This window comes from Orbicella faveolata, unplaced genomic scaffold (assembly GCF_042242905.1).
Source record: "Orbicella faveolata isolate gen_17 unplaced genomic scaffold, um_ofav_v1 contig_46, whole genome shotgun sequence".
In the NCBI taxonomy this organism is placed as follows: Eukaryota; Metazoa; Cnidaria; class Anthozoa; order Scleractinia; family Merulinidae; genus Orbicella; species Orbicella faveolata.
Genome location: NW_028301576.1, coordinates 7019712 through 7033959, shown reverse-complemented (window position 1 = coordinate 7033959; position 14248 = coordinate 7019712). Strand labels below are relative to the sequence as shown.

General features: G+C 39.1%; 1 protein-coding gene and 1 long non-coding RNA gene across 2 annotated transcripts in view; one reads left to right on the top strand and one right to left on the bottom strand.

Annotated features, from left to right (window-relative positions):
* LOC149098172 (uncharacterized) overlaps positions 1-14248 on the top strand; it is a 143707-nt gene that overhangs the window by 70417 nt on the left and 59042 nt on the right. The gene's annotated exons all lie outside the window — the stretch shown is intronic.
* LOC149098178 (uncharacterized) lies at positions 7749-9055 on the bottom strand. Its single transcript, XM_089278816.1, has one exon. It carries the CDS (start codon positions 9025-9027, stop codon positions 8167-8169), a length of 861 nt encoding a protein of 286 aa, XP_089134942.1. The 5' UTR covers positions 9028-9055; the 3' UTR covers positions 7749-8166.

Below are 14248 nucleotides of genomic sequence, written 5' to 3'. Positions count from 1 at the left end.
AAACAAAAATGAAAGTGACTGCAATGAGTGAAGGCTAGCAACTAGGAAGACTAATCCATTCCTTCCAGCCGTTCACCGTCAGTTTAATCATGTGACTGTCCTTTATTCCCAGATTTCGTTCTTCACAGAAAACTAAGGTGGTGGCGTTGGAACTCATTAATCGGACTTAAAAGTATGGGTACACGAGTGTGATTCCTTTATTCAAGTTCATTACGTCAATGCAAAGATATGCGTATACACGATTTCTTATGAAGAAATAGTTTCTCCATGAGATAGAAATAGAAACTCTTCGACATCGAGTTCCTTGTCTAAACTAGTTCGGACTGCTCGACCTCTGATGACAGTGTAAACAAATACAAACACAAAATTTAAAAACATTTGGCGACGCGCCCGCTGTCTTGCGGGGTCGCTGGTCAAAACTTCATTGTCTCTAGAAATATTTGTTACAAGTGTTGCCGATCTGAAATTGAATTCTTAGTATCGCCAACAGTTCAGATGCATCTCCTGGAAAATGTTTGTGCAGTACAGGTTAATACTTAATTAATTAAAAACACTTTTACCGCAGGCTTTAATCTATTCATCGCTAGTTCAACTTCATGTGCAGTTCGTCACGGTTATCTGACATTCGATCAAACTTAGCTTTCTATTGAGCCATTCGAACACCACCAAAGTAAACCAGACATGCGAAAACCGCGCGTGAACGCGCTGTTCTATAAATCTTTGATTACCACTAGTTTATTAATAATAACTTGCTTGTTACTCGGGCTTCCGGAAAGGCCGAGCCTGCACTTAGTGGGTCATAGTGCCAGGCGTTCCTAGTGGAGCGGCGCGAAAACTGGAAATGTTAAATAGCAACATGAAGATGGAATAGGGACAAAACTATGAACACTGACTTAATAAGCAACTGGATGATGCTTAGACAAACACCTCAGATGTTGAAGAAATCAGGGATCAAAAAAGGAGACGCAATGAATTACCTGGCATTCGTCGTCAGAATCGTCCACGTTTGTGTTGAAAAACAGAGTGCTGAAAAGCGACGTGACGCAATTGGCGGGAAAGAGGAGAGGAGCCTGCACTCATTGTGGTCAGTTGAATAAATACGCAACGCTCCCTACCCCTCTGCTACCGACTCCCCTATCCCCAATAATATCTTTTCATATTTCAAGCTGATACCAGTTTATTTTTGTTTATGTTAGTTTTAAAAATTTAAATTTACATATTTTTCGCATAATTATGATAATTATTGGATGTTCCGGGATGTTCCGGAATGTTCCATGTTCCTCGTTTTATCGACGGCCTTTTTTTTTTTTTTTTTTTTTTCAGGTAAATTTCACATACAGTCGGAAGGAGAAGGAGATGATTGACGTCCAACAAACCTTGGGTTTTGTCAAGACGTTTTTGCACTGAAGGTCGAGTGTAATTGATAACCGCTGTAAAGCAAACAATGGCGAAATAATAACGACTATGCTTTCGTTTGGGAAACGGCTGTGCTGCTTTGAAAGTTCAATTGCCACGAGTGGAGCCATCTTACATCTGATATATTAAACAAGGACCCGCGCTATATAAGGAGCCTTGGACTCGGCGAGCAGTCAGTCATTTCACTCTAGACACGGAGCTGTCAACATCTCCGGGTCGCGCGATACGCACAGAGGTCTGGTATCTGCTACTAGTGTTGCGCACAGTGCTTACAAGACTAATAAAGGCCGTCATTTCGTAACTATTTTTTTTTTCAAATCGAAATATCTGACGCGTGGAATGAGTCTGTAAAATGTTTCGTGGAGCTGATAATATCCCGTAGGGAAGTTTACGAATACATCGCTTCCGCTAAGAAATTCTGAAAGTGCCTTTTCTTGATGCGGATTAAGTCTTTGTTTGTTTCTTCTGCCATCTTGAACGTGCGAAGTTTGGCAATAAAATTATTCAAATTATTCCAGTCGGGCGAATAAATTAACACGGCAACCAATCAGAACCACTACCAGGTTTTTGGGTAGTGACGTCACCGGACAGCATTGTCCCCCAGTGCGTTCAGACGTCTCTCTCCCCGAGTGACTAAGCGAGCGGAGGAGGCGGCTGAAATTCAGTCTACATAAAGCCAACCCAGGAGGTAAAGTTAACAAAATCATAAATTTCTCTTTTATACAGATGTTTTTCACAACTTTTGTTTTTGTAGTTTGAGTTTATTCAAACCCAAAACAGATGGCTAAACAAAATACAGAAAACCTGACCGCAAAGTTACAAAATCAAATCAAAATTCTCGCTTATCCTGGGTTAGCTTAATCAAGCTTTGAACAAACCGGTCCAGGAGCTTCGCTTTTAGGCTTGGCTAAATCTATATATCACCTCCTTTTGCTGTTCATTTACAGAAAATATCCATTCATTTGTCTCCAAATTTGTTTCATTATGGTCAATATACTCTCATTAACACCAATATGACCTTCATTTCCGCGTAAGGAACGTTCAAGAATAACATTTACATATGTATTAACATTCAAAATCATCAAAAGATAAACAATACTTTCCTTTGACATTCATTGGCTGTAAATGTATTTTCATTTCTGTCGAAATAAAATTCGTTGTCACGAAACGACAATCACCTACACTTTTGAACAATCCTTTTTCAACAAAAGACTTTCAATAAGAGAATTTGCATGAGAACTCACAATCAATTGCATTATTATATAACCATATCCGTGAAGGTGACAATATTAAGTGCGGTGAGACAAACATTACAGCCATAATAACATTTATTTATATCAAGGCATGCATTGAAAACAAGGCCCAATACTGCGCGAGCTCTGCTTGCATTTCCGGTTACGTACTTTCCGATAAGGACCAGATTTAAAATGTAAACAAACAACTGTGTTGGATAAATCTGGCCACGGTTGTGGCAGGTTTAATGAAATCAAAGCTAACAGAACCACAGCATCTCTGTTCAAAAGAATTACGCTAAAGAACTATTGTTTTCTCTTAACGTTAGTTGAAAATACGGTAATGTCTGTCTCAACATACTAATGATTGTCACCTTCATGGATATGCTTGTATAATAATGCAATTGATTGTGAGTTCTCATGCAAATTCAGTCATTGAAAGTCTTTCGTTGAAAAAGGATTGTCCAAAAGTGTAAATGATTGTCGTTTCGTGACAACGAATTTTATTCCACAAAAATGAAAATACATTTACAGCCAATGAATGTCAAAGGAAAGTATTGTTTATCTTTTGATGATTTTGAATGTTAATACATAAGTAAATGTTATTCTTGAACGTTCCTTACGCGGAAATGAAGGTCATATTGGTGTTAATGATAGTATATTGACCATGATATAACAAATTTGGACACAAATGAATGGATATTTTCTGTAAATGAACAGCAAAAGGTGAATTACTCATATACCATGATGGCTAAGCCAATAAAGCTCTTGAGTTGCATGTTTCTATATAGACTTCGGATATTATACAGCTGATCGATCCAGGGCAATGTTTCAGCCCAATTGACTTTTTTCAAGATACTAGATCATAGTCTCTTACTTTTCTTGAATACTGTTGTTTTCCTAGATCGCTCGCACCAAAACAACAAAATCGTTTCGTTTGTGTATGAAGAACGTCAACAAACTCAGGAATTTCAGATCTAGAGTAGGTGGAAAGAAATCATCCTTCTGTCCAAATTTCACCTTAGTAGTGCATGTCCAATAAATTCGACAGTGTTACGGCCCGGTACGGCCCACTGTAGAACTATAATATCAGTAAAAAGTGTGTATGAAATAAACTTGCCATTAGACGCTTATAGGTAGTTTTAACTCACCATAAAAGTGACCGTCGGTGTTACCCTTGTCCTGTTAATGACCTTCAGCGCGTAGTAGCGTGTGTTACCACCTTGTTCATCAGTGTATTGGATGCACTTCTTTCCGGCTTTGGTATCCTCAATCGTAAATCCTTTGAAATACAAAATACACTATTAGGGAACATTTCTTCAAACAATTTCAATTACTGATCCTACTAGACAACATTCAATCTCATTCGATTAAACAATACGGGCAAGACAATCTTTATTTATTTTAACGCGGTAAAAAACTCGTCAGCTAAAACTACAAATATTTTCAATTCCTAATATCTAATATAATAAAAAATGATAAAATAAAAAAGCTGCTTTCCACGAATGCCGTGCCTATACATCTCATTCGAGTAGGCATTTAAACTGCCTCAGAGACTCTGCTTCCCTTAAGTCACAAGTAAGACGGTAAGTAAGTAAGTAAGTAAGTAAGTAAGTAAGTAAGTAAGTAAGTAACCCTTATTTAAACACAATAAGCAATTGAGCTTGCAGCTTGTGGAATCGTGTGCAAATAAACAATAAAGAATAATTACAAAATACGAATTGAAAATTTACAATGTAAGATCTAGTCCAAAGAATGACGCTACTATAGCTAAAGCCATTTTTATAATAGTTTGTGCGCGTTTCCGCGCGGTTTCTCGCCTCTCGAGAAACCGCATATAATGGGCTTCTGTATCAGAAATTAATGATCAGTTCGTAAATTTGGGACCTTAGGGCAATAACACTAGTGAAGTTTTTACTAAGACTTACTAGTTGTTAAGGTCTTTGTGGATTGTCCATTGCATTTTGCCTCGGTTCTATTTCCATCAAAGTGAATCTGTAAAAGATTACCAGGACAGTCGTCGCTTTTTTTTCTTGAAAGTGACTGAAGGCTCCCTAGAGTTGTTGTTTCCACAGGGACCAGTAAGCACACAGCAGCAGCCTACATAGGGATGAAGAAATGATACAATTAGATCCCGCTAATTCGAACTCGCTTATTTCGAATTCCCGCTATTTCGAACTATTTTTCGTTTCCCCAGAGCGTTCCAAATAGCGGAAATAAAATGTATCTTCAATTATAACATGGCCATTGAGTGATGAGTAAATCGGGAAACTGCGCCGTTGTTAAAATTTCGCAAGAAATAAAGATCTTTGATGTCTCGCAGTCCTTTAATATACGTTCTTAAACGCCCAAAAACTCTGTCTGTAACTACCCTTCGGCTGAAACCGTTTCAATGTGGCATTTCCTTCAAGCAGCAAACATTGGGTGTTTTTAAAGCTCTCAAACAAGGTAACATGCTCTATAATATACAATAAAGAGCACGTTTAACGAAAAAGAGAGAAACCTAACGAGGGCAAAACACAAAAGATTAGACCTTTTAAAGTTAAACTTTGAGAATCATAAAATCTAAGATTGTAATAACCTTAGTAGTAATATTCCTTACTAGAAAAGTATATGTAAAATCCATTTATCCGCTCTCTGTCCAGTTATTTCTTTCAGATGAATAACTTTAAAATCTTACAGAGCTAGAGCTTTCTTTTATACATGGTTCATTTGATTTTATTTGCATTATATAATTCATAAAAAATGACAGGAATTTGTTCTCTAGCTGACCTGATTCTAAAAAGCATTGCATACTGATATCAGGTATATTTGTTTTAGCTATGGTCAGTTGAGATCAGGTTGGTCAAGAAACTATGATATTGGATGGACTTAGTTGTATAAGAATAACTTCATATAACCGGTATTTCAAGGGGAGCAGTTAAGTTTCCATGGAAGTTCTAAGAACAAACAAACCTCGGCTGAGGTAGATCGTATTAAGAAGCAATATAAAATCGGTTAATCGATTCTGTTAGCTAAACACCCAACAGTTTGCACGGGAAAAATTGAGATCTAAAGGGCCCGAAAATGTTCAATTAGGCTGATTTTCTTTCAGGTCAGCCCCCGCCATCCGCCTCTACCACGGATGGTTTGATAAGTACTGTATCGCTCAAGGAAGTCGGAGCATCTTATTTACATGTCCTTGACACTGACTTTTTTACTATTTTATCATTCCGTTTTGTTGCCTATTCACCAGATTTGTTAGCGATAGCTGGATCTCGACCATCAAAAGGAATTGACCGTGTACACTTTTGATACCAAGGGAAAATATCAATTGAGATTAAAAGAATATCTCTTGTGAGATTTATTAATTAAGATTGAAGTATTCAATTGAAAGAAAAACAACTTAACTCGCAATGGACCTATATTACTTTATATCTTGGTTAAGAGGTCATTCGCTCGAATATTGATCATGAAAACATTGACATGTTGTCTTGAAATGTCACCTCAACAGCAATCTACGACTGAAAGACGCTATTGACAGTATTGATAACCAACGACTGAGATTCTTTGCACAAGAGGGGTGACTGTTTCGAAATTGTGACACATCGGACAGTTTATTTGCCGACAACAGATACCTTGATTGTGTTTTGTTTCCCTTGGACATGTTTTGTTTTTCTTGAACATTGAAACTTAACATTCTATTACCGTGCATTAATTTTAAAAGTATTAAGCACCTATTTAACCTTGAAAGAGCGACTTTTTAAAAACTGTGGTGAAATTAAAGAGGGTCTAAATGGGGGGGGGGGGGGGGATGGGTCCTCGTGTCGGCGGTCGGTTGAAATTTCATTACTTTGTCGGTTGTCGGTAAATCTCAGTTATTTTTTTTGTCGCCAGTCGGTACTTTTTTCCTCGTTTTGTCAGTAGTCAGTAATATTTCTCGCCCTTTGTCGCTGGTCGGTTAACCTCATTCAGACCCTCATTGAATACAGCTCGTATCTTGCAAAAGGTCGCATCGGACAGAATTAGTACACTCCCTATGAAGTATGTTGCTTTATCATGCAAAAGCATTCACGATAATGATCTGTTTGCTCTTTAAGGTACAAAGATTGACCACTACCCCCCCCCCCCCCGCCTTCCCCGTTCGACTTTGAACCCTTCTTAAATAAGGACTTGTTGTCTAATCACTCTGCAGTGAAACGAAAACAAAATGATTTCTAACTTAGTATAAGTAAGAAAACATCAGTCATATAGGAGGGGGCATCTCGTTTATTGATGAGACATAGATTGCACTAGGGTAGTTATTAGCACAATAAACGTAGTAAACAAAAACACGGAAATTTACTAAAACAAAACATGATTTCCAAAATGAACTGATCAAAAGCGGAGATGCCGTCGAAGTAACAACTCCTGACGGACAAACTCCTTAAATTTTAACCTCTTAGTATAATTACGTAGCCTCCATACCAACGAATCTACATACCAGAACAAAACTATCTTATAATAACTACGTGAAAAAATATAGTTGTTGTCTAATCACTCTGCACTGAAACGAAAACAAAATATTTTCTAACTCAGTCATATAGGAGGGGGCATCTCGTTTATTGATCAGACATAAATTGCCCCATTTCGAAGATAAAGCGCAATTTAAAGAGAATTATAGACCTAGGGAACGAGAAACTGAAAGAAGGGAATTGATGTTGTCTTTAACATAGCCGTCCTTTGCACGATCCGATTTCCAACGACCGTGTCGTTTAAACAAACGATCGCTGATCATGACGAGCTTTGCCCTCCGAAAAAAAATATGCAAATTAGGCTAAGAAGGAGAAATTCTCCTCCATGGCTTATCATTAACTGACAGAGAACACCGTATTTAACACGTTTACTACGCTCTTGGTGTCCCCTAGGAATTTCCAGTAATTACTTTTTTCGCACTTATCGGCGGTCAAATGCATGCCGAAAGAAACAAGAACCAATTTAATTAAGTATCTCATGACATGAAAACAAATGGTTTCCAGACATCAATACGCGTGGCTGTAACTGTATGTTGCGAGGAGAAATTTGGTCACGTTTGTCTTCGCGGCGTTGGTGTCACTGGATAAAACTCTCATAAACCACGTATTATTTACTCTCTAAAAACACTTTTAATAATTAGTTAATGCCGCTGTTCCTCGGAGACATATACAACTAGTGGTATTAAAAGCATGTCGCTCTCTGATAAAAAAGAATATATATCTTTGCAAGTCGAATTCTAAATAACCGGAAACAGTACTTTCATTGCTCATCGAAAAAACTTAATTGTAACGTGATGATTCTCTATTCGCAACACTAAACTGAAAGCACAGTTTTTGAAGAGAAACACAGATAATCCGTAAATATCACTATTCCAGCGGTAACATTTTCAATATGAGGTTCTTCATCTAAAAAGGAAAACGTGAACTAACGAGGGCACTATAAGACATATTTACAAAATTACTTCATACTGGCCTGTTTAACTATTTGAGAACGACTGAGTTTCTTTACTTCAATTGACAAATCTTTAAAGGACGCTAAGCAGTTCCTTTAACGAGGGACGCTGTTCAGGATCATCGTTTAAAGCCGATTTGGCCATCTTAATTGATCGAGCAGTTGCTGTGGGTAGCAAATCCAGTACAGCAAGGGCGATTCTTCCAAATGAAAATGTGTCTGATTTATAGCTTTGCATCCCAGTTTCACACACGATTTCGGGCGCAATATGAGGGTAGCGCTTCTGGTACTCCTCTCTTTTGGAAATTGTTACAGCCACCGCAGGCTTTGTATCAGACGCAAAGCGTGCTTTGCCAAAATCTATAATTACCGGGTTTACAGACCCGTTCTCTCGTTCCTCGAGCAGGACGTTGTTCGCTTTCAAATCGTTGTGCAGGATACCGCACGAATGTATGTGCATGAGCGCTTCGATGATTTTTGTTAACACACCGAGCCAACCAGGTTTGTCCAGATAATTTTTTTTTCTAGTGGCACTGGACAAGGTCAGGCTTCTATGTTTTCGGCCATGAAACTTTGTAATAAGCCGAAGCGGCTCGCTCTTAGTTATTACACCAAATAGCAAAGGCACGCCACTGTGATCTCCGAGGTAGCTGATCATTCTCGCTTCCTGGCGTACTTCTTTTTTGAGGTCGTTAGTGCTCCACTTTTTCACAGACTTGAACTCTTTTACAGCCACAAGCAGATCTCGGTAATAAGCGAGATAACAGTTTCCAAATGTTCCTGATCCAAGAAATTTTTCTGTCCGTACGACTAACGAGGGATTGATCTCTTTAACGTGGTGTTGGACGTCGACTCGTCTTCGCGGCGGGTTAGCAGGTGTGATAACTGAGATCTCTCGCCTCACTGTGACAAGCCAAGGTTTCATTTTACGCATCCTGCTGAGAATTTTTTTCTTGGGCAAAGCTCCTCATGCAGCATTCGCGGCGGCAGAGCCACCACCTGATCTTAAGCTATAAGATAAGATAAGAAAAATAAGAACTTCATTAACATGTCGAAGTCGCTGGCAAACCATAACTAGACTTAGGAAAACCAAGTTCAACTAAGGAATTAAGCAAAAGCTCCCTAGCCCTGGTATAGGATATAGGTCGCGAACCTAAAGAATAACTAAGAGTGGACTTACGATAAACAAGATTGCCAAATACAAAATCGCTAGAATTGCAATTCAAAGCAGCGAGATGAAAATAACGAGAACTGTAACGTATAGGGACAAGTGACAGTACCTGTCCGAGCCAAAAGAACTGAGGAACCATCCTTGTACGCGTCAGTCTTACTGTTAGTAATAATTATCTTAACGTAATCCAAATTATAGAAATTTACATCACAACAGCGCAACTTAGCTACCTCATCAAAGCGTAGAAATGCACAATAAGCAGTAATAAATAAAGCTGCAATTCGGAGACTAGACAGGTTAGCAGATGGCGAGGCATACTTTGAACATATTGAAGAAATCATCTCAGGAGTAACTGGCTCCTTTCTAGCCACTGGTTTAGCGGATATCCGGACACCTGCCTCGAGAATGTTCTTTACCAGAGGATCGTGACATGGATCAGGAAAACCATAGAGCTTGTTAGCCCACGAAATACCACAAGAAGCATGATGAAGTACGGAGGAACTTGTATCACTTTCGATAAGATGCTCTACGTAAAGAGCGACGTCTGGCGGCCTTGTAGGCAAAGCAGTGATCTCAGGAAAGTAAGATGCCCAGACTCTGAATTTCTGAAAGAACCTAGAATACTGATCAATGGTGCATGGAGCCCAGGATTGCCATGCACGAGTCGGAAACGGACTGCCAAGTCTTCTGAGTTCAGGATTCTGTAGGGGGGAACTTGTCCGCGCAAAAACAATATCACCTTGTGCAGAAAAATAAAATAGAACAAGAATTTTAAATAATGACAAATTAAACAGAAAGATAATCTCAGGTATAGGCAGATAGTCCAGTGAGGAATACAGCAAGCAACAAATCTCAACACTGACTGCTACTAGTGGCCGTGAAAAAAGCCCAGTGGCGACCAGAAATAAAGCAAGTGCGCAAATGCCCAGCGGCAAAAGAAATAAACCCACAAAGCCAAGTGGCAAACACTTTAATTCCGAGAGCTCATGACGCAAAAACTACAGACTAATGGCTTAAATTTAACCACAGGCGGCCCAAGCTCTCAATGGTCTCTTTTTTTTTTTCCTTTTTATGCGAACGTTCAGGCTAACGTGACATATGGCATGTACTATTACATAACGACCGAATTTGACCACACGAAACATGACTCCCGCCTTGCAGCATATGGAGGTGTCATGTTTCGCGTGGTCATATTCGGTCGTTATGTAATAGTACATGCCACATGTCACGTTAGCCCGAACGTTCGCATAAAAAGGAAAAAAAAGGATAACATTGAGAGCTTGCGCCGCCTCTGATTTAACTGGCTCCATTAACACGTAAGAAAAGGACAGGAGAACTAAAATTATCAGAACCAAAAATGCAATTCTTATTAGCACCATGCACAAAAACTCGCTTCCCTTTAGCAACATAAAGGAAGTCAAGAATATAACTACGGAAAGAACGATCTTTATTAATAATGCACGGCCAAAAAATGGCAGATCACCAATAAGGGACCACAAGAGCGCCTACGCACTTGCATAATTTCAAATACTCAATAACTTGGGTGACAAGGCTAACGGGAGGGAGCAGCCAACAATTTTCACCTTCCCACCTATGACTTAGAGCATCTACACCCAAAGTGTTAGGACTGTAAAAGCGCGAATAGAACCTAGTCAACTTGGTATTAGCATAACTTGCAAAACAATCTATGGTGAAAGGACCCCATTGAGAATCAATTTTACGAAAATAATCGTTGGAAACACACCAGTCGTCAAAATCAACGATCTTACTGTAATAATCAGCTTTCTGATTAAGTGTACCGGGAATCCATCCACTGACAACCCAATACCATGAGCAGAAGTAAAACAGAAAATATCCTTAGCAACAGCATCGAAATGCGGATTATTGCTCCCAGAATCTGTAATGAGCGCTACGGCTTTCTTATCAGTATAAAGCTTAACAGAGGAATTATACAAAATGGGAGCAAAACTTTTTAATACAAAACCAACAGACTTCAACTCCCTTCAAGTGGAGTTTTGCTTCATTTCAAGATCGTCAAAATTCTTGTGGGCAACAGGAAACCCCTCCGGCGACCTCAACATAAATATTAGAAGCGCAAGCAACTTCCCTAGCATCGGGATATACAATGTGATGAGGGATATTAACTGGATAGACAAAAGGTCTAGAATTAAGTGCTCGAGCATTGGAACATCAATAAGTTAACTCAGAAATAGCTTCAGTAGTAAGAAAAACCCTAGCGTTCCAATATGCTCTGCTGTCAATAACAGAATGCAGTGTTTTCGTTATAATCTTGCAAATATCGCCAAAAACAAGCATACAGATAATACGTCCGGTAACCTGAGCCAGCATCCCTGCAGTAACTATACGACAACTAGAAACCTCCCTAATGGACGCAAGGAAAACTGATATCTTATCTTCAGGAATAGACAATAAACCCCAGGCAAAATCCCAATGAAAACCAAGCCAGCGAAGCAAGTGAAAAAGGATCCACATACATTTATCCTTATTTGGAACGAACCCCGAGCTAATCAAATCAGAATGCACCAACAAGAATCGTCAAAGACAAGTATCCTTCGAACCGTATACCCCTAAACCATCGTCTAAATAAACTAAAATGCGGATGGCCTGACTACGCCAATGCTTGATGAGGGTAAGCATAACGTTGGTGAAAATGAAGGGCTCGTAGAAAGACGAAAGGGCAGAACTACAAACATAAAGGAAGTCAAGAATATAACTACGAAAAGAACGGTCTTTATTAATGATGAATAGCCAAAAAATGGCAGATAGCCAATAAGGGACCACAAGAGTGCCTACCCACTTGCATAATTTGAAATGCTCAATAACTTGGGTGACAAGGCTAACGGGAGAGAGAAGCCAACAGTTTTCACCTTCCCACCTATGATTAAGAGCATCTACACCCAAAGTATTAGGACTGTAAAAGCGCGAATAGAACCTAGTCAACTTGGTATTTGCATAACTTGGACAACAATCTACGGGGAAAGGACCCCATCGACAATAAATTTCACGAAAATAATCGTTGGAAACACACCAGTCGTCAAAATCAACGATCTTACTGTAATAATCAGCTTTCTGATTAAGCGTACAGGGAATCCATTTCACTGACAACCCAATACCATGAGCAGAAGTAAAACAGAAAATATCCTTAGTAATAGCATTTAAATGCGCTTATTGCTCCCAGAATCTGTAATGAGCGTTACGGCTTTATTATCAGTATAAAGCTTAACAGAGGAATTATACAAAATGGGAGCAAAACTTTTTAATGCAAAACCAACAGACTTCAACTCCCTTCAAGTGGAGTTTTCCCTCATTTCAAGATCGTCAAAATTCTTGTGGGCAACAGGAAACCCCTCCGGCGACCTCAACATAAATATTAGAAGCGCAAGCAACTTCACTAGCATCGACTATACAATGTGATGAGGGATGTTAACTAGATAGACAAACGGTCTAGAATTAAGTGCTCGAGCATTGGAACATCAATAATTTAACTCAGAAATAGCTTCAGTAGTAAGAAAAACCCTAGCGTTCCAATATGCTCTGCTGTCAATAACAGAATGCAGTACTTTCGTCATAATCTTGCAAATATGGGCAAAAAGAAACGTACAGGAAATAATACGCCCAGTAAATTGACCCAGCAGCCCTGCAGTAATTATACGACAACTAGAAACCTCCCTAATGGACGCAAGGAAAACTGATATCTTATCTTCAGGAATAGACAATAAACCCCGGGCAAAATACCAATGAAAACCAAGTCAGCAAAGCAACTGAACAGGGATCCACATGCATTTATCCTTATTTGGAACGAACCCCCAGCTAATCAAATCAGAGTACACCAACAAAGATTGTCGAAGGCGAGTATTCTTTGAACCGCATACCCCTAAACCATCGTTTAAATAAACTAAAATGCGGATGGGCTGACTACGCCAATGCTTGATGAGGGTAAGCATAACTTTGGTGAAAATGTAAGGTCCCTTAGAAAGACCAAAGAACAGAACGACAAACATAGAGGTAGTCAAGAATATAACTACGGAAAGAACGATCTTTATTAATAATGCACGGCCAAAAAATGGCAGATGGTCAATAAGGGACCACAAGAGCGCCTAGCACTTACATAATATGAAATGCTCAATAACTTAGGTGACAAGGCCAACGGGAGGGACCAACCAACAGTTTTCACCTTCCCACCTATGACTTAGAGCATCTACACCCAAAGTGTTAGGACTGTAAAAGCGCGAATAGAACCTAGTCAACTTGGTATTTCAATAACTAGCAAAACAATCTACGGTGAAAGGACCCCATCGACAATAAATTTCACGAAAATAATCGTTGGAAACACACCAGTCGTCAAAATCAACGATCTTGCTGTAATAATCAGCTTTCTGATTAAGCGTACGGGGAATCCATTCCACTGACAACCCAATACCATGAACAGAAGTAAAACAGAAAACATCCTTAGCAATAGCATTCAAATGCGGCTTATTGCTCCCAGAATCTGTAATGAACGCTACGGCTTTATCATCAGTATAAAGCTTAGCAGAGGAATTATGCAAAATGGGAGTAAAACTTCTTAAAGCAAAACTAACAGACTTCAACTCCCTCCAAGTGGAGCTTTGCTTCATTTCAAGATCATCAAAATTCTTGTGGGCAACAGGAAACCCCTCCGGCGACCTCAACATAAATAATAGAAGCGCAAGCAACTTCAGTAGCATCGGAATATACAATGTGATGAGGGATATTTAACAATTATTCCATGAAACCGCGTTGGATATGAAGTGATAAATAACCAACGAGCGCGTAGCGCGAGTTGGTTATGATCACTTCATATCCAACAAGGTCGAATGGAATAATTGTTTTAGTATATTCTTAATCGGGTTTTTGCCGCCGATTTTTATTTCAACAATTTTACAGAGCGGAAAATTTTTAAACTTGGCGCACTGTTTTCCATATAAGGTAAAACTCCGACTAA

Coding starts and splice junctions, on each gene's coding strand:
- LOC149098178 (XM_089278816.1), bottom strand. CDS start 9,027: ATGCGTAAAATGAAACCTTGGCTTGTCACAGTGAGGCGAGAGATCTCA.